The sequence below is a fragment of the Citrus sinensis genome, chromosome 2, assembly GCF_022201045.2.
Source record: "Citrus sinensis cultivar Valencia sweet orange chromosome 2, DVS_A1.0, whole genome shotgun sequence".
NCBI lineage: Eukaryota > Viridiplantae > Streptophyta > Magnoliopsida > Sapindales > Rutaceae > Citrus > Citrus sinensis.
In genome coordinates, this window is record NC_068557.1 from 8,428,128 (window position 1) to 8,447,142 (window position 19,015).

At 35.6% G+C, this 19,015-nt stretch overlaps 2 protein-coding genes across 3 annotated transcripts; both read left to right on the forward strand.

The window, feature by feature from the left end:
* Nucleotides 1-1,262: 1,262 nt before the first annotated feature.
* LOC102622212 (sialyltransferase-like protein 1) lies at nucleotides 1,263-5,774 on the forward strand. 2 transcript variants are annotated; one of them, XM_006468826.4, is made up of 11 exons: nucleotides 1,263-1,529; nucleotides 1,627-1,703; nucleotides 1,855-1,941; nucleotides 2,052-2,129; nucleotides 2,218-2,309; nucleotides 2,421-2,622; nucleotides 2,907-2,997; nucleotides 3,565-3,623; nucleotides 3,936-4,084; nucleotides 4,544-4,625; nucleotides 4,747-5,774. In XM_006468826.4, the coding sequence occupies exons 1-11, from the start codon at nucleotides 1,406-1,408 to the stop codon at nucleotides 5,131-5,133; spliced, it is 1,428 nt and encodes a 475-aa protein (XP_006468889.2). In that variant the 5' UTR covers nucleotides 1,263-1,405; the 3' UTR covers nucleotides 5,134-5,774. The 2 variants fall into 2 exon arrangements, with proteins under 2 accessions (XP_006468889.2, XP_024951293.2); XM_025095525.2 differs by lacking the exon at nucleotides 2,052-2,129.
* A 422-nt stretch (nucleotides 5,775-6,196) lies between these two features.
* On the forward strand, nucleotides 6,197-7,170 carry LOC102621920 (light-regulated protein 1, chloroplastic). The gene is made up of 3 exons (XM_006468825.4): nucleotides 6,197-6,499; nucleotides 6,577-6,735; nucleotides 6,852-7,170. The coding sequence occupies exons 1-3, from the start codon at nucleotides 6,312-6,314 to the stop codon at nucleotides 6,925-6,927; spliced, it is 423 nt and encodes a 140-aa protein (XP_006468888.2). The 5' UTR covers nucleotides 6,197-6,311; the 3' UTR covers nucleotides 6,928-7,170.
* The last annotated feature ends 11,845 nt before the right edge of the window (nucleotides 7,171-19,015 follow it).

Sequence of the window (19,015 nt, forward strand, 5' to 3'; positions counted from 1 at the left end):
TTTTGTCTTTTGTGGCAACACTAGTATATATTTTCATATAACCCATTTCACTCATTTTTATTTAAACTTTGCTTCACAAATATTAAGTTAATTTCTACTACATCCAATGAACATTTTAGTTAGCACCTTATACTACTTACTATTTACAAATTTTTATTATATATTGCACCTGTATCACAATACCCCCTCTCTTTACTATTTTGAGATCAAATCATTAACATGTTTAATTTAGAACTTTACACTCCTTTTTTTTAATATTATGATTTTTTTAAATCCATAATCAAATTTCATTTAACACTCTTCATTGTTTCTATTATAAATTTTTTAATAAATATTATAGTTCTTTTTATTTACATGCATAATAAATTATGTAATCCCAATAGTTCTATTACAAAAAGAATTATAATCTTTTATACTCTTATTTTTATCATGTTATTTAATTCAAGTGTTCTTATCTGATGGGTGCATTTGGTTTGTCATTATTTGTTGTATTAGATTATATTGCATTATTATTTTTATCACATTAGGGCATATTAAACTATAATTTAGTAAAAAAAATTTGTCATTCATATATAGTAATAAAAGTTTTTAATAATATAATGTCAGTCCATACTACATAAAATTACTTTAGCGCTCATTTAAAGATGATGAACTATTGTTTACAACAATAAATTAAAGGAGAAAAAAATTTACAACAGTAAATTAAATGAGGGTAAATTATAATACTTTTTGTAATAAGACTATTGGGATTACATAATTTATTATGCAAGTAACATGTACTATAATATTTATTAAAAAAATTTATAATAGAAAGAGTGTAGAGTGTTAAATGAAATTTGATAATGGATTTAAAAAAATCCTAAGATTAAAAATAAAAAAAAGTGTAAAGTTCTAAATTAAACATGTTCATTATTTAATCTCAAAATAGTAAAGAGCCGTATTGCAATACAGATGTAATATGGAATAAAATTTTGTAAATAATAAATAGTATAAGGTATTAACGAAAATGTTCATATGGATGCAGTAGAAATTAACTTAATATTTGTAAAGAAAAATTTAAATAAAAATAAGTAAAAGGGGTTATATGAAATTGTACTATCACTGCCACAAAAGACAAAAAAATGGTATGTTACCACTGTTGTACCGCAGCTGAGTCTTTGTAAGGTATGGTTGCCGTAGTCATAGCCCTGTGTACTACGCGCAATTTTGACAGCGTGTCAAACGGTAATATTTCCGCATAAGCATAAAAATAAATTTCAAAAAGAAAAAAATAATAAGGAAAAGAGAAAACGGAGCCAGTGATCACTGGGGCTTGCCTTGCCACGGCGTTTCTCTTGAACTGCTAGAAGACCTCTGGTTCGGATAAGAGATTTGATCGGTATCATTGCTGGTGGTTGCTTTATCAATGAGAACTCACAAGTCGTCATTGCACGGTCATAACAGTAGGAGACCGACGCTTCTACATTTGGTTTGCGTCGCTGCAATTTTCGGCTTTCTCGTTTTCGCTCTTCAGTCTATTTTCTTAACAGGTACGTTTCTATTATTATTTACTTAATTAATTGCACTCCAAGTATTCGCCAATTAAAACCCCTAAACTTAACTTTCTCAAATATTATTATCTTTCAGGTAATCGGATATCAGATCTCTACAGAGAAGAAGTTCGTACTTTATCTGGTTTTCAGCTCAATGTTCAGCAATGCGTGGTTAGTGTTTTTGCAATGTCTCTAGTTATATTGATCTGATTTGCGAATACTTAATTATAGTACCTTTACGTGTGCTCGAGGTTGTAAAATTGAGACTGGTTGTTGAGTGTTTATGTCATTTTTTATGTGTGAAAATTGTACTTGTATGTAGGCGAACAGAGGGCTTGGACTCACTGCAAAGATAATTGATCACTGCAAATTGGTTCTTAAGTTCCCTGAAGGCACTAACAGCACCTGGGTCTGCTTCTTCTCTCTTTATATATATGTTTGTGGATCTTTTTTTTTTAAAAAAAAAAAAATTTGTCTTCTTAGGATGTTGAGTGATAATTGTTTTAATTATAATTGCAGTACAATGAGCAGTTTAAAATCTATGAGCCATTGGAGTATACATATGATGTGTGTGAGGCTATATTGTTGTGGGAACAGGTTGATATTTGCTCACTAGCCTTTTTGGTTTGTTATCTTTTGAGGAGAGCTTATTTGCTGATGAATGATGATGTCTTTTGCAATGCAGTATCGTAACATGACGACTGTATTGACTAGAGAATATCTAGATGCAAGGCCGGATGGGTGGTTGGAGTATGCGGCAAAAAGGATAGCACAATTGTATGATGTTGAACTCTTCTTGTTTATTTCTGTGATTTTTATTATTTCTGGTGATACAAATGCTATTGAATATTGGATACATTTGTGTTATCTATGTTTTCTTACTTGTAGGGGAGCTGATAAATGCTACAATCGGACCCTTTGTGAAGAACACCTTAATTTGATTCTACCTGCAAAGCCTCCTTTTCGGCCCCGCCAGTTCAAAAAATGTGCAGTTGTTGGAAACTCAGGGGATCTCTTGAAGACTGAGTTTGGAGAAGAGATTGATAGTCATGATGCTGTTATACGAGACAATGAGGCTCCTGTCAATCAGGTAACTAGCAACCTTATGGCCCTTTTATTCCCTTTACTTCATCTTATTGAATTAGGATGACACATTTCAACAATATTTCCCCAATTGAAGCTTCTTATTTCTTGATTTATTTTACAATGTTATTTGTACATAAATCTTGAGTTACTAGCTAGTTATAACATATTTTTTCATTCTCTCTTGTTATCTGTCATCACTATGCTTTTAATATGCATTCTAGCCCTTACACCTTTTTGTACATGATAATCATGTAGTTACACTAATTTGGCTTTTGATTTGGTTTTTAGAGATATGCCAAGCATGTTGGTCTGAAGAGGGATTTCCGCCTTGTGGTACGGGGTGCTGCTCGTAACATGGTTGCTATTCTGAAAGGATCAAGTGAGCTTTACTGTTTTAATATTACTGATCAATCCCTCTAATAGTTAACCTGTCAGTGTCTCTTTTCTATTTTGTTTTCAGATTCTCTTTATCTTTTTTTTTTTTTTTGGAATAAAAAGATGCTTGCATCTGATTGCAAGGTTCAATTTCCATACATTAGTCACCCATGGAATCTGTCTAACATTGATGTCCTAAAGGGGATAAAAAGTTCCCCCCCCCCCCCCCCCTCTTCCCATCTATCAAATAGGATTTCCATCTTCAGCAGTGCTGTAATGAATCCTCGATCGTTGCTATGCTTGATCTGAACTCACTGAAACAACCTTTAGTTTGTCCTTTGGCCAGCCAGTTCAACTTTAGCATATAAATCTTAGCTGGACTGATCTAGATAGATCAATCCTTATAGAAACATTGTGCTTTTGAAGAGCAGTTGTATGATATTACGCGTAATTGTTTCTAGCTCCCTCCTCTCTACCAAAATATTGACATTTTCTTTGGTTTTTCATTGTCTCTCTAACATGTTTATGTATTTATTTATTATTTTTCCTTATTGTTTCTCTCCTTATGCAGCTGATGAGGTACTTATAATTAAAAGTGTGACTCACAAAGACTTCAACGCTATGATAAAGGTGAAGATCACATCTCATGAAGCTTAACATTTATTTTTTTGTCTTTTGATGTCTCATTGAGAGAGAGAGAGAGAGAGAAGACAGAAACATAGAAGAAAAGATTTGAGACCAGTTATGATGGTCGCATACTGATAGAGTGGGAATTCATATTTCATTTAGTAGATCAGAGTTTTGGTGTCTGTAAGTCATAGAACAGTACCATTTGCGTTATTGACAATTTTGTGTCTCTTTGCTTCCATTTGTAAGTCAGAGGATTCTTCTAAAGCTTCCTTTGATGGTATGGTTAACCTGTTTATGATATGTCAATTGCAGAGTATTCCAAACCCTGTTTATCTCTTCCAAGGGATTGTTCTACGCAGAGGTGCCAAAGGAACCGGAATGAAATCTATAGAACTTGCGCTTTCAATGTGTGACATTGTTGACATATATGGTTTCACAGTTGATCCGGGCTATACTGAATGGTTAGTTTAATTTACTTTTTAGTTATAATTCCAATGTCTCTCTGTGGTTGTTGGGAGGTATTAATCTTGTTTTTCCATATGTAGATCTCTTCCTTGTGTTAAAACATAATAGTGGCATTAAAGTATTCATTAGACAAAAGTAAAAAAATGGTTTTTTTTTTTTGTAATTTTTTTTTTTTTTTCAGTTAGAAGGTTCTGATGATAAACTTTTTGCCTTGGCTAATGTCATCTTTGTTTTCATGCCCCTCCCTTATCAGTGCTAGATAAGGGAATAGGGTAGCTGGCATTTATTTTCCATACAATGAGAAGAAATGGGTGATTTTTTCTGCTAGTTCGTGACATCATCTGTTTTTTTCTTCGTCACAATGAACTTTAGATTTCTTCTGTCTACACATTTATGGTGCTGGTCCTTGTTCAGCCATCTGTACATCCTAACTATTTGTCATCATCTTTTTGCAGGACAAGATACTTCTCTACACCAAGGAAAGGGCATAATCCTCTCCAAGGGCGGGCATACTACCAGCTCCTAGAGTGCCTTGGTGTATGACTACTCTTTATTTCTTTAAAAAAATGTTATGAAATCATCATTGCTCTGATTTATAGGTAGGTATATGCGAGAACTTTTTGCATCCTAATCATTGTCTTTCATCTATGTGCATCAGGTTATTAGGATTCATTCCCCAATGAGAGCTGAAAGGAAGCAAGATTGGTCAGATGTGCCAAGTCGGGAAATGATTAGCAGAGCTCATGCAGCTGCGTTACGATTAAAGAGGGGTCAATCTGGTGATTTGGGTCAGTTCGGTAGTTGTAAGGTTTGGGGCAAGGTGGATGATGACAGCAGTGGCCCTATATCGGGATCTCCAGACATGAGTGATGTCAGGAAAAAATCAAATTACAGTAAATGGGAAACCATGCCTTTCAAGAGTCTTAGAAAGGAAGCACAGGATCACTATTTTCAAATGGAAGGCGTTTCCTTATACAAAATGGATGGCAATAGGTTGGATGATTTGGTATGTGTAAAGCATCCTTCAAAATCTGAGGTGCAATGATAACAACCATTGGGCCCTTTTTCATTCTTGGGTGGTTGCGAGCTGACATAACTGGTATCACCATTTTCTCGTGGAATTTTTGTGAATTAGCTTTTTGGACAAGTTATCCGTAAACTGACTGTAATACTGTCTTATCACGGTGTATTGGAGCAACCCACAAGAGTTTTATAATTCCTAACAGATTCCTTAGAGCAATGGCATTGTAGAACTCAACTTCTGCTCATGCAAAGGAGTTGAGGAATTTTGCAATTTCACTGATATGATCCCATTCTCGCTTTATGTGCAATCATGGGAGGGGAATGTGAAAATGTGAAGGATATGATTATGATTATCACAATACGGCAATTAAATTACAGGTACTTTGGCTCTGGTTGTTTGAGTTCAAATGTGTATTAGTACAGATGAAGGGTTTGGTTTGTATTTTGAATAATACGAAGAAAACATTTGTTTAGTTAGTCAGTGAGTAGGCAGGCAGTCTGGTACTCTCTGGTCAGAATCAGTGAATCTGACTGGCATCAATTTCCGAAATTTTCTGAAGTATTCGCATTGTGACTGCTTTCTGCTGGGCTGGCAGTATGCTGTAATAGAGCTACGATGTCAATTACATGTTATTTATTCATTGATTTATTAATTTGGTATGATTCCTTTGAATTATTTATAATAAGTTTCTTGCTCTTTGATAATGTGACTATAGTCTATTATTTTATACGTAACATGCCGGAAGGGAGTTGAACCTCCGCTTTTTATCTTGCCTGTAACGTGTATATAGCTTATTGGCCGTAACGGATTACGATTTAGGACACAATTTATATCATAAGGTTCTTGAAAATAGTCATTGATGTTACTTGTCAGCACAGCTGTGAGAAGCATCACCGCTACAATCACAGATGTCAATTGACAAGAGGGTAATAAAGACATTTCGTTTCTTCTGGATAAGTGATTAAGAAAAATATCTAGTTACAAATATCTCCTAATTGATGCGAACATGCTATAACTTTATCAATCTCGTAAGATGGCCTCACAAGGAAAGAGGCAACTAACCCCCCTTATCCCAATTTGTCAAAAATATCTTGTTCTTCCCTTTCCCTATAAATTGGAACCGTGCCTATAATTTGTATATTCGATACCTTACTTGTCAACGCAAAACACACAACATAAACACAACACAAATATTTAAAATGCAGGCTGCTTTGAGCATTTCACCAACAACGCTTGTCCCTTTAACAACCTCCAAGAACTTTTCCCAAGTGGCCATTTATACTCCAAAGCTAGTAGGCAGCTCACTTGCTTCCAGACGCAGCGCAATCAAAGTAGCTGCTACAACAAGCAATGACCCGTCCACATTTGATTACAATTCTGCCTTCTCGTAAGTCATCTTCGCTTTGATCATAATAGTTTAATCGAAATATCACTTTAGTGACCACAGTGTTTGTTATTTTTCAGGGTGTTTCCAGCAGAGGCATGTGAGGTAATCGGTGGAGATGCGTGCTCGGCAGAGATGTATCCTGAGGCGAAGTTGAAACCAGAGGCCAAGAACGACACATCAACAACTGCCTCAGAATCCATTGAGAGAGAGTATTTAGAGTACAACGATACAAACACGTAATCGTTATAGACCCTATAGCAGCGTGTATAGAATACTTTAATTCTATAAGTAATTAATATGAACAAATTAATTCTAAGTACTAAACAATGATTATGCATTGATGATTTAACAGGGTTTTCAAAGGAGAGGCTTGTGATGATCTTGGAGGAACGTTCTGTGAACGCGAGTACCAGAGAGGAGTCTACTAGAACTAGAAAGAACGTAATATCGGGAAACAACTATTTGATGCTTTTACTGTATATAGTTTACCCCAGTGAACTGGTGTGCATATGGTACAATTTCCTTTTTCTAAAATATTTTTATTTGATGCTGAAAAAAATCAAAAATGCCTTTGTGCTAAGCTAGTTCACACGATCTGTCTGTCAAGAGTTCAAGTGTGGAAAGGGTAGTAATAAATTCAGAATTAATTTATGGTTAAAATTATTAATTAATATTTTAAGGGCATAATATAATTTTTTTGTTACTTGATATTTTTATTTGTGTATTTTATGATAAAAGGATAAAATTATTATTTTGTTAATCAATTAATTTGATAATTAATGATCCGAATAAAAAAGTAATAAAATAAAAGATTTTATAGAAATTATAGTAGTGATATGATAGTGAATAATAATTTTTTGTGGTTATTTAAATTTTTTACAATTATTGAATTAATGAAATTGTAATAACCCATAAAAGAATGAAGAGCATTGATTGTTACACAAGAGGATATTACAAAACAACAGTAGAATCAATGTTATATTCAGAGGAGGTTAAAGTTAATTGTCAAAATAATAAAAAAAGCATGTTAAATTCGAATGCGGTTATAGTAAAAGAACGTTAACCCCAAGTGGAGGAGGAAATGAATGATGCGGCCGGTATTGTAAATGAATGATGCGGAGGAGGAAATCACTGGTACATAAAAATTAAATCCATACGTCGGGGAGATGACTTGCCGTACATGCTCTAGACCCATAAAACGACTTGGCATCCATGCCTTTTTTGAAAAATTAAATCCATGCGTCGGGGAGATGACTTGCCGTACATGCTCTAGACTCTTAAAACGACTTGACATCCATGCCTTTTTAAAAAATCCCACGAGTCCACGCCTGCTTCAAACGAATCAGCCTTGCTTCCTAAATAATGTATTCCTCTGCAAGTATGGAATTCTAAACTTCGAAGGAAATCTTTTAGAGTCAGGATTCCAAACAGAATGTAAAGGTCCATAAATAAAGTTCACTGACCATCTATTACTTTTCTTTGTTATATATATTAGCTATTTAGTTCAGGTTGTTAAGATTGGTTGACTAACTCAGCGGACATGGTCAGCAAGTCAATGAAGTCGTTATTGTTAGATTCCAAATCTATTATTAAGTTGTAGCAATTTGTTAATCATTAGTTAATCTTCAACTCATTCCTTTCACGTGTATTATCTTAGCAAGGATTGTTCTGGATACTTGGTATAAATATGCCTTGTACTCACATTCAGATTAACAATACGTTTTTTTAATTTGGTATCAGAGCCTTCAATCAATCAATTTTCATGGCTTAGGCACAAGTGCATCATCAACAATATCATCCTTTACCTTGACAACTCCAATTAAACTTGCAAATCTAACTACATGATCTGAAAGTCTTTAATTCTCTCTTTAGTCCGAGCTAATGAACTTAAGAGTCTTCTTGATGGCTCTAGAGCGTGTGCAGATCAGTTTCTTTTCAATACCATAGGAAATTCCAATGCTGCTTGAAGAAACTCTAATGTTACTCCACAAGAAATCCTGCATTTGCTGTATGGAAGAAGCAGGAGCTCTTGAGCTGGCTGTTGTTAATATTGAAGTCTTTAGCATTGTGGTAAATTCTAAAACTTCTCATGAATTGTGGACTAGCTTAGAACAATAATTTGGATTTGAAACTGCTGTTAAGAAAGTTCATCTGAAAATGATGTTAAATAATCTGAAGAAAAGTTCCATGAATGTTACTGAGTATTTCAGCAAATTAAAATGTCACTATTGAATTAGTTGTTGCTGGAAGTCTTGTTAGCTCCTTAAATTTCATCACTCATCTGATTTCTGGACTAGGTCAGCCTTATTACTCAGTGGTTGTGTATATTGAAGTAAATGTATTTAAGATGAGCATCATTGAGGCTTATTCTATGTTGCTGACGCATGAGGCTCGTTTAGAAAGTAATCACTCTAATACTTTTAAGGAAACCAAGCTGAACCATGCTGCTAGCTTGGTTTAAGCTGGGAATAATCAGAAAAAGGCTAATAACAGTGTAGGTTGGAACAATAATAATCTAGGAAATTGGAATGGAAACAGTGCAAATAGAAATGGAAACAATAATTGGAATAGGAACTTCAACAACAAAGGAGGTTTCAACTCAAGAAGAGGTGGGTTTTCAGGACAAAATTCAGGGAGAGGGTAATGGAATTGAAACTAGAATAGTTGGAGTGTAAATCAAGGGAAAAATAACTTTGCTGGTAATAGTTTTTATGGAAATGGTGGATACTCAAGTGGTTTCAGCGGTTTCAGTGGTTTTGAAAGAGGTGTAGGTAGAGGAAATATCATTTGCCATATCTACTTTAAGCATAATCACTCAGCTACTGAGTGTAAGTTTTCCAGTACAAGGCAACTTTTCAAGTCAGAATTAAGTCTCTAAAGCTGCTTACATGGTGACATCAGGAGGAGCTGCTGATCAAGGATGGTACCTGGACAGTGGAATAACACATCATCTCACAAATAATGTGTAGAATTTAACCAAAGGTAAACCTTATTTTCGATTTCATTTGCTTATAGTTGGTAATGGACAAGGTCTTGAGATTACACACATAGGCTGCACATACCTTTATAATTCCTTAGGAAACCAATTAAACCTTACAAATGTTTTGTATGTGCCTAAAACCACCAAAAATCTTGCAAGTTTATCTAAACTTCTTTTAGAAAATCATATAATCATTGAATTTATTTCCAATTATTGTTTTATCAAGGACAAGATGCAAGGAACTTTGCTAGCACCGGTGATTGGTGAAGATGGACTCTTCAAATTACTATCTCAAGATGAATATTTCCTTAATTCTAATAGTGTGTTTACATCATTGAATGGAAATGTAGTGGAATGTGAATGAGCTGCAATGAGAATGAGGAATGAGAATAAGATTCCAATGTTTACTTGGAAAAAATAAATGGGAATGGGAATGTACTGGAATGTCATTGATGTGTTTACTTGGCAAAATAAATGGGAATGAGGAATGAGAATGAGAATTAATTTATCAAAACACTTATAGTATTAAATAATGTAATTTTCATCAACTAGATACATGTATAAATATTGTTATAAAAATGATAGTAATTAAAAAAATAAAATTAATAATAATAATAAATGATAATAATGATAATATTAATAAAAATAATAATAACAATAATTAATAATAACTAAAATAAGAAAGTTAACAAAATTTAATAATAATAATAATAATGACATTTAAAATAATAAAATTAATTGTGATTTGAACGAGAATAATTCGGGAAATATAAAAAAAAAATTAGAGGGATACAAAAGTCAGTTCATAGAATGGGAATCCCCATTCCCAACCCCCCATGAGAATGAGATTTTCATTCCTTGTTTCCAAATTATGTGGGACCCACACATTTTATTCGCATTCCCAAATTACATTTTGCCAAGTGAACATGTGTTTCATTCTCATTCCTTCATTCTCATTCCCTAAACCCTCAAGTAAACACATTATAAAATCTCAATTTTAAACCTAAGTCCATATTGTCTGTTTTTCCTAATAATCAAGTTCATGTTGATTCTAATAAAGATCCTCTAAGTTGTCTAACTTCAATTAGTGAGAGTATGCAGTTGTGGGACAATAGACTTGGTCATCCAAACAGACATGTTCTGCAAACAATAATGAAAACTCTTCCTTTGCTTCCAAATCATACTCAATCTCTTAAATTTTGTGATGCATGTCAGTATGGCAAACTACATCAATTTCATTATCCTATCATTGAAATAAAATCAAAAGTTCCTCTCCAACTCTTATATGCTTATTTATGGGGACCAACTTCTGAACCATCTATGGATGGTTATAAGTATTATGTTTCTTTTGTTGATGATTTCATAAGATACTACTGGATCTTGCCTATTACACTCAAATTTGAAGCACTCGATACATTCAAGCACTTTAAAATTCTTATTGAAAAACAATTCTCTTTACTTATCAAAACACTACAAAACAAACACGAGTGGTAAGTTTTAGCCTTCAATTCTTTTCCACAACACGAGGGTATCTATTTTAGACATAGATGTCCTCATACTCACTGTCAAAATGGTGTGGTTGAAAGAAAATATGGACGCATTGTAGAGACTTGACTCATTCTTCTTTCTCAAGCTCAATTACCACTGTTCTTCTGGTGGGAGGCTTTTCATACAACCTCTTATGTGATTAACAGAATGCCAACAACAGTACTTGGAAATCTATCTCCTTTTCAAAAGTTACATAACCAATCTCCTGATTACAAATTCATAAGGTTTTTGGATGTTCATGTTTTTCTTTACTTAGACAAGTATAAGCTTGACTTTCATACTTAGAAATGTGTCTTCATAGGTTACAGTCCTATTCATAAGGGTTACAAATGTCTAAATAGGTTAGGAAAAATCTTTGTGGCAGGGCATGTCAATTTTAATGAGTTAGAATTCCCATACTCTGAGCTATTTTCTAAATAAAAGAAATTTGATCTCTCCAATTTTGATGTTGTTACTTTTCCACCAGTCCATTTTTCTTTCTCTCCAAACTCTATGTTTGCTGACAGTAGCAATGACGCTTCCTTAGATGCAGTCTTTACTGTAACTATGTCTTTTAGCAGGCAAGGCCTCGTACTCTGCCTCGTTGTTAGAGGCCTTGAACCCAAACCTGAGGGCAGAGTTTATCTCTGTATGCTCTGGGGTGACTAAAATCAATCCTGCTCCACTCCCTTATTGGTTCAACGATCCATCCACATATAATCTCCAGGTTGGTATTATTGCTTCACTAATCCTAGCCTCCTTGAACTGGTTACCAGTAAATTCAGCTATAAAGTCTGCGGCTGCTTGCCCTTTAATTAATGTTCTAGGTCGGTACCTAATATCATGCTCTCTCAGCTCTACAGCCCACTGTACCAACCTTCCTGACACCTCTGGTCATTGCATTATCTGCCTCAAGGGCTGGTTTGTGAGCACCACTATGATGTGAGCCTGAAAGTAAGGCCTTAGTTTCCTGGCGGATACTACTAGTGCTAAAGCCATTTTTTTATAGCTGGATACCTTGTCTTGGTATTTAACGGAGCATGACTCACATAATAAACTAGCTTTTGTCCCTTACTCTCCTCTCTTATCAATACTAAACTGACTGTCGAGTCTGAAACGGCCAAGTATAAGTAAATATCTTCTCTCAATATTGGTTTAGAGAGAATTGGAGGACTTCCCATATACCTCTTCAACTCCTGGAAGGCTTTCTCGCATTCCTCTATCCGTACCATTTATATGTCGCTTGTGAAATAAACCGATTCAAGGCCGCAACTCTTTTTGTGAACTTTTAAACTTCTCTAATTAATTTTGGAGACTCCATATCTAGAAGGGCTTGAATTTTTTTTGGGTTAGCTTCTATTCCTCACTGGCTTACCATGAACCCTAAAATCTTTCTTGAGGAAACTCCAAAAGCGCATTTGCTTGGGTTTAACTTCATATTGTACTGCTTCAAAATCTTGAATGTTTCATCTAAGTCTGTGATATGATCTTCCATTTTCTTACTTTTGACAAGCATATCATCTATGTAGGCCTCCATATTTCTTTCAATCTGATTATGAAACATTTTATTGACCAACATTTGATAGGTTGCTTCTGTATTTTTTAACCCAAAAGGCATAACGTTATAGCAGTACAGGCGTTTATTCGTGATAAAATATGTCTTTTCCTTATCTAGAGGGTACATCTGAATTTGGTTATACCTAGAATATGCATCCATAAAAGTAAGCAGCTCATGCCTTGCAGTAGCATCAATCAACTAATCAATTCTAAGCAAAAGAAAGCTATCTTTGGGACTTGTTTATTTAAGTCAATGAAGTCTATACAGATCCTCCACTTTCCATTTGGCTTTTTAACCATCACTACATTAGCCAATCAGTTTGGATAATAGGACTCTCTAATGAAGCCTACTTTTAAAAGTTTTTCAACCTATTCTTCTATTACTTTGTATCTTTCTAAATTAAAAGGATCTCCTCTTTTGTCGTACTGGCTTGTGACTTGGATCTACATTTAATCGATGGACTATCACCTCTGGATCTATACCAGGCATGTCTTCATCGGACCATGCAAACACATCAAACTGTGATATGAGAAAATCTTCTAGTTGTTTTCGTATTTTTAGGGTTAATAATGACCCAACATGAATTGTCTTGCTTTAATCATTGTACCGCACTTGGATATTGTCTAACTCTTCTATTGGTGATCCTTTTTGTTCGTTTCTCTCCTCTCTAGGATCAAGCGTGACTTGAAGATATTCTCGTTTGTCCATTTTGCCTTTTAAGGCCGTGGCATAACATTTTTTGGACTCTTCTTGATCTGCCCTTAAGATTTCAGTCTCATTTTGTGTATGAAATTTTATCAATAAGTGGAAGTTGAGGTTATTGCTCGAAAAAGATTAAGGGTTGGTCTACCTAAGATAACATTATAGATCGAAGGGTGTTCCATTACTAAGAAACCCATCATCTTAGTAGCTTAGTGAAGTGGTTCTCTAATGGTAATGGGTAGGTCTTACTGCCTAAAGGAATCAAACACTCCCCGCGAAAGCCAATCAATGGAGTGTGAATTTGCTTCAATTTTTCTCTTATTATATTCATCTTGTCAAATGCTGCTGCATATAAAATATCTGCTAAACTCCTATTGTCCACTAAAACTCTGAAAACTTTTCTATTTGCCAGAGTTATCGAAACAACCAGAGTATCATCGTGCAACTGATGTATCCCTCTAGATCCTCTTTTGTGAAAGTGATAGTACTATGTTCCATCCTAGCTTCTTTTGGGGGTTTACCCATAAGTTTACTGGTAAAGGCCCCGATGCTGCTCGAATCTCCCGTACATGAGCTTTTTGTGCCTTGTTGGAGTCCCCTCCTCCTGCAAGTCCACCAAATATAGTTCTTATAGGAGCTCTTCCTGCAACTTCTTGGTTTTTTATATGTTCGGGTGCTATTGCAGCAATATTTTGTGGCGCATCAGTTGAGGCTTCATTTTGAATATCTATGTGCTCTTTCCTTTTTACAAAGTCTTTTAAATACCCTCGCTGGATAAAGGACTCTATTTCCTCTTTAAGATCAAAGCAGTCATTAGTATTATGGCTATGATCTCTATGATGCCTACAATATTTGCTTCCGTCTTTTCGATTTGGTGCGATCTTGATTTCTTTGGGCTTCCATAAAAAATCTAGGTTCCTTATCTGCATGAGCAGCTATTCTCTTGGTACACTAAGTGGCGTGTACCCATAATACCTGCTTTCTGGGATTTTTAATCCCCTATTGCCTCCTAATCTACTTCTTTTATCTCGATTTTCAACATGTTCATCCTTCCTTTTTCGTTTTTCTCCAGCCCTCTGAGGGTCCGGATCTACTTCTCTTTTTGCATTGGTCAGTTCATCGGCATTAGAGTATTTTTAAGCTCTCGATAGCAACTCGGTGAAAGTCCTTGGTGCATTCTTAGCAAGTGAGTAATGGAATCTCTCTGGTCGCAAGCTTGCCATTATGGCCGTTAATGCCACAACATCTATACAATTTTCTACTCTTACTGCCTCTTTATTAAAACGAACAATATAGTCCTTTAATAATTCATCTTTCCCATGCTTCACTAATAACAAGTGAGTTGGGGGAAGCTGATGGTCTCTTGCTCGCACAAATTGACTAATAAAAATCTAACTTTGTTGGGTAAATAAAGAGATAGATCCAGGCTTCAGCTTCCTATACCACTTACGCGCTACTTCTATAAGCGTTACAGAGAAAGCCCTGCACATAGGGATGGCAATGGGCACCGCCCGCAGCGGGTTTGCCATTACCAAACCCAAACCCGCACAAAATTTAAATTACCAAACCCACCCGCAACCTGCAGCAGGTTTTAATTTTTTTACAAAAACCCACTCGCAGCGGGTTTTAACAATTACCAAACCCGCAATGGTATCCGGCGGATTTTTTGCGGGTTTCCGTATTTAAAATCACAAATGTTTAATATATAAATTTATAATAATAACCTCAAATTCCATATAACATACTCAATTTTATATTTAAATAATATAAATGAAAAATTAAAATTTCCACATCAATTCAACACAAATTCTCAAATTTAAATATAAATTACACAAATCCATTTAAAAAACACAAACTAGTATCTAAAAATAATAATTACATTTCATATTATCATTTAAAACAAGCTCCAAGAGAAGATATTCATTTCATTCACTACCATAAGCACCCATCCAACACAATGCCTATAATAATAATTAAGATTAATATTTTCAAATACTAATTCGAAGGAAAATGCCTTTAGTTTTCTTTAGATTATGACTTTAGAATAGGATATAGGCCACATACACACATACACAACTTTGAGCCTTTGGCTATTTGGTAATTTAATTAATGACATTATTTTTTTTATACATTTTTAGATTAAAATTAAATTAAAAACATTTGAAAAAAATATTGCGGGTTTGGTGGATATCCATGCGGGTATCCACCGGATATAAGGTTAATACCAAACCCACCCGCATCCATGTGCGGGTTTTAATTTATAATACTAAACCCGCCCGCAACGGGTAAAATTACCCGCAACATGCGGATTTTGGTAGGTGGGTTTTGTTGTGCAAATTTTAATGTACTCGCAAGCGCACGAATCTATTGTAGTATAGATCTATGGTGACGAGTGTCGATCCCACGAGGAGATGGATTTTAATTGTGTATAGAATTAATTTTGTAAATGGGTTGTTGGATTTATGGTGGAAATGATTTGGTATATGCTAAAACTTAAATTAAAATGGCGAGAATAAATTCTAAAATTTGAATTGCAATGGCGAGAATAAATTGAAGATAATTCTATTGAAATGACGTACTTGGGTATCTGGATCCGTATCAACATGCATCATGGGCTAAATAATCCGTATTAATGCCAATTAAATCATGAGGGGGTAATCCACACCTCATGAACCACGCTCTAATCAATATGGTGCTAAGGGCTTATCGTGCCAAATAATAATAACCTTATACTAGAGAGCCGGTGTAACCAAGGCGGTATCTAGACAAGATTATTATTATTTGTCGACGAGAAGTCAAAACATCCACAAAAACTAGAGGGGAAGAGAAAATAAATTTACCAAATTAAGCCCATGACACATGTTGAGACTTCACCTTCAACCCAAGCTTGAAAGAAAATTAGCCACTCATAATTGAACTAGGGGCAAAATAGGAATTTATTAAAATACGAAGAAAATACAAGATGGAGAAGGAATTACAGAAAATGGATCCCAAAAATGGATTCAGAGATATCCAATTAGGGGGGAGAGGCCCCCTTTTTATAGATACATGGAGTAAATCATGACCATCGGATTAAAAACAGTTTGGACGCTCAGGATTGCGCCACGTCATCAGTCAACAGTCCACGGTTTGATCACGCGGATGAACAGTAACACGGTTTGACTCGGATGAACAGTAACGCGGTTTGACTCGGATGAACAGTAATGCGGTTTGGTTGAAAATAATCCTGTGTGATGCATGTACCGTACGCGAGATTTTTCATCCACTGATATGCTGTCACGTCACCATCAACAGTACATAAAAATTTTAGCCCAACAGGATCGTGACACCTCATCAGTCAATGCCACATCATCGTTCAATGCCACGTCATCGATCCGTCTATGTGAACAGTGTTGTGAACAGTAACGTAATTAGTACCGTACATGTGAATAGTACCGTACATATGAATAGTGCCATTTTTCCTTTTATGCTCCTCCTAAGGTTTTCGACTGTCCTGAGTTCAAAAGTGATGTCCGTTTTGCCGTCTGATCTCTCCTTTATTGTGAAATGACTATAATGCCCCTAAAATACATAAAATACTTAATTAAAATAAAACACATGTAATTAAATCACAAGAAGGTTAAATACATAAAAGTAAGGGTTGTTAGTAAGACTTGAAATGTAAAATGACGGTTTTCTCCTTTATAAATATGCATTTTCTAACACTCAACAGGTTTGGGCGGGTTTGCGGGTACAATTGCCATCCCTACCTGCACATGGCTGCTCCTGTCGCCCCCTGCAACTTCATCCACGACTTGAAGGTCTCTAGATGCTCAGTTGTATCTTCTTCACCTCCATATGACTTGATGTGGGGCATTTTAAATTTTACTGAAAATGAGGCCTCGAGTATATCTTTGGTGAAAGGTGATTCTACCTCTTCTAAGAGTCGTTCTGCAGGGCTTTTCTCCATACCATCCACCTATTTCTTAAGCATTTTCAATTCTGCTTCAAGACTTGCCAACCCAGTACTAGCACTAGAACCCTCTGACTCATGCTTCTTACATTGACGTTTTGAATTCAACTTGTAGCACAAATCCTACTTGGTCTGCAGCACATGTTGGAGGTCTCTTGGGTGATTAGTATAACTTGCATGAGTCTCTGCTCTTATGGCTGATCTAATTGGGTTGCTTTTCTGACGAACCCATTGTGAGCTATTATTGTTATCTTGTAGAGTATCTTGCAAGTCATTCTACAGCCCTTCCTTCTCCCGCGGAGGCGGATTTGGGTTTGCTCTATGTTTCTAGTTCTCTATATACTGGAGAACCCTAGCCATATTTTGTGTTAAATCAGCCACTTACTGTGCGCGTGGTGGATGTGACCCAGCATTATTACACTACCTTCTTGATGGACTAGGAATTGGGTGCAACCTGCTATTGCGGCTGCAATAATTACGCTGACTTGTGGCTACCGAGGGTTTGATGCGACCTTAATAACAGTGTTTTATACTGTCCCAACAGACGGTGCCAAATTATTGACCCAGATTTCTGGTCAACTTAGAGAATTAATTTATGTAGGGGCGATATAACAAAAAGACACAGAGAATTAACGTAGTTCGACCTTTGACCTACGTCCACGAGCAAAGAAAGATAAATATTTTATTAAGATTGCACTTACAACTTAACTCCCTCTCTTTTTGCTATTTTTTTTATGCCTTACACTATGAAATACCTCTATTTTTATAGCATTTTATAAATAAAGTACTTTTATAATTTAAACTCTATCTAACTCTCCTCTATTCTCTAGTATTTAATTACAAAATATTTCTACCTTTTCAAAGGTCGTATCCGTGTTAGACTTTATTTAATTTGTTTCTAAACCAAGCAATGTCCATCTATTGTCCTTCAATGATAGCTCCTCTATTTAGACTTGGCTTTTTTTGTGCGGTCCATAATCTAGAACTGGTTCAAGGGCTGTTTGGATCCATGACTTATGTCATCCTCTGCTCCTGCTCCCCATTCCCGGGGAGACTAATTCCTACTTCCCATTCTTGGGTGACTAATTCCTACTTTTCATCTAATTCCTGATCCCCACTCCTGGGAGTCTAATTCCTGCTTCCCCAATCCTGGGGGAGCATGGTTTCGTTGCTCCCATTCCTGGGAGCCTAATTTCTGCTCCCCGTTCCTGGGGGAGCAGGAATCTTGAAGGAGCATGATTCCTGCTCCCCATTCTTGGGGAGCCTGACTTCTAGAGCTCATCTTTAAGAGAATAATTCCTGCTCTTCATTCTAGGGGAGCATATTTCCTAGGGTCCATTCTTGAGGGTATAATTTATGCTCCTCATTCTTGGGGGAGCATATTTCCTGTAGTCCATTCTTGAGGGTATAATTCATGCTCCCCATTTTTGGGAGAGCATATTTTCTGGGGCTCATTCTTGGGGGTAGAATTCCTGCTCCCCATTTTTAGGGGAGCATATTTTCTGGGGCCCATTTTGGGGGTAGAATTCTTGCTCTCTATTCTTGGGGGCATAATTTCTGGGACATCACTTTGTGCTTTATTGACTACTTTACATTTTCTACAACAGTTACCTATCACAAATTACTCGATGACATAATATGTCTATCTGGTTTGATAATCATCATCGAATTATTTGACACAATATTTGCTACACCTAACAGAACGAAGAATCAAGTTGTCAAGTGTGCACCGATAGTGCTTGATTGTGAAAAAGAGGAAGAAGAAAGATGTGCCATTTGTTTAGAGGCTGGTTCTGG

What these genes read in the sequence shown, in the direction of transcription:
- LOC102622212 (XM_006468826.4), top strand. Translation starts at nt 1,406, where the DNA reads ATGAGAACTCACAAGTCGTCATTGCACGGTCATAACAGTAGGAGACCG. An exon ending in CTATATTGTTGTGGGAACAG is followed by an intron (nt 2,130 to 2,217) that starts GTTGATATTTGC and finishes TTTGCAATGCAG; the next exon opens with TATCGTAACATGACGACTGT. An exon ending in ATGAGGCTCCTGTCAATCAG is followed by an intron (nt 2,623 to 2,906) that starts GTAACTAGCAAC and finishes TTTGGTTTTTAG; the next exon opens with AGATATGCCAAGCATGTTGG.
- LOC102621920 (XM_006468825.4), top strand. Translation starts at nt 6,312, where the DNA reads ATGCAGGCTGCTTTGAGCATTTCACCAACAACGCTTGTCCCTTTAACA. An exon ending in GATTACAATTCTGCCTTCTC is followed by an intron (nt 6,500 to 6,576) that starts GTAAGTCATCTT and finishes GTTATTTTTCAG; the next exon opens with GGTGTTTCCAGCAGAGGCAT. An exon ending in GAGTACAACGATACAAACAC is followed by an intron (nt 6,736 to 6,851) that starts GTAATCGTTATA and finishes ATGATTTAACAG; the next exon opens with GGTTTTCAAAGGAGAGGCTT.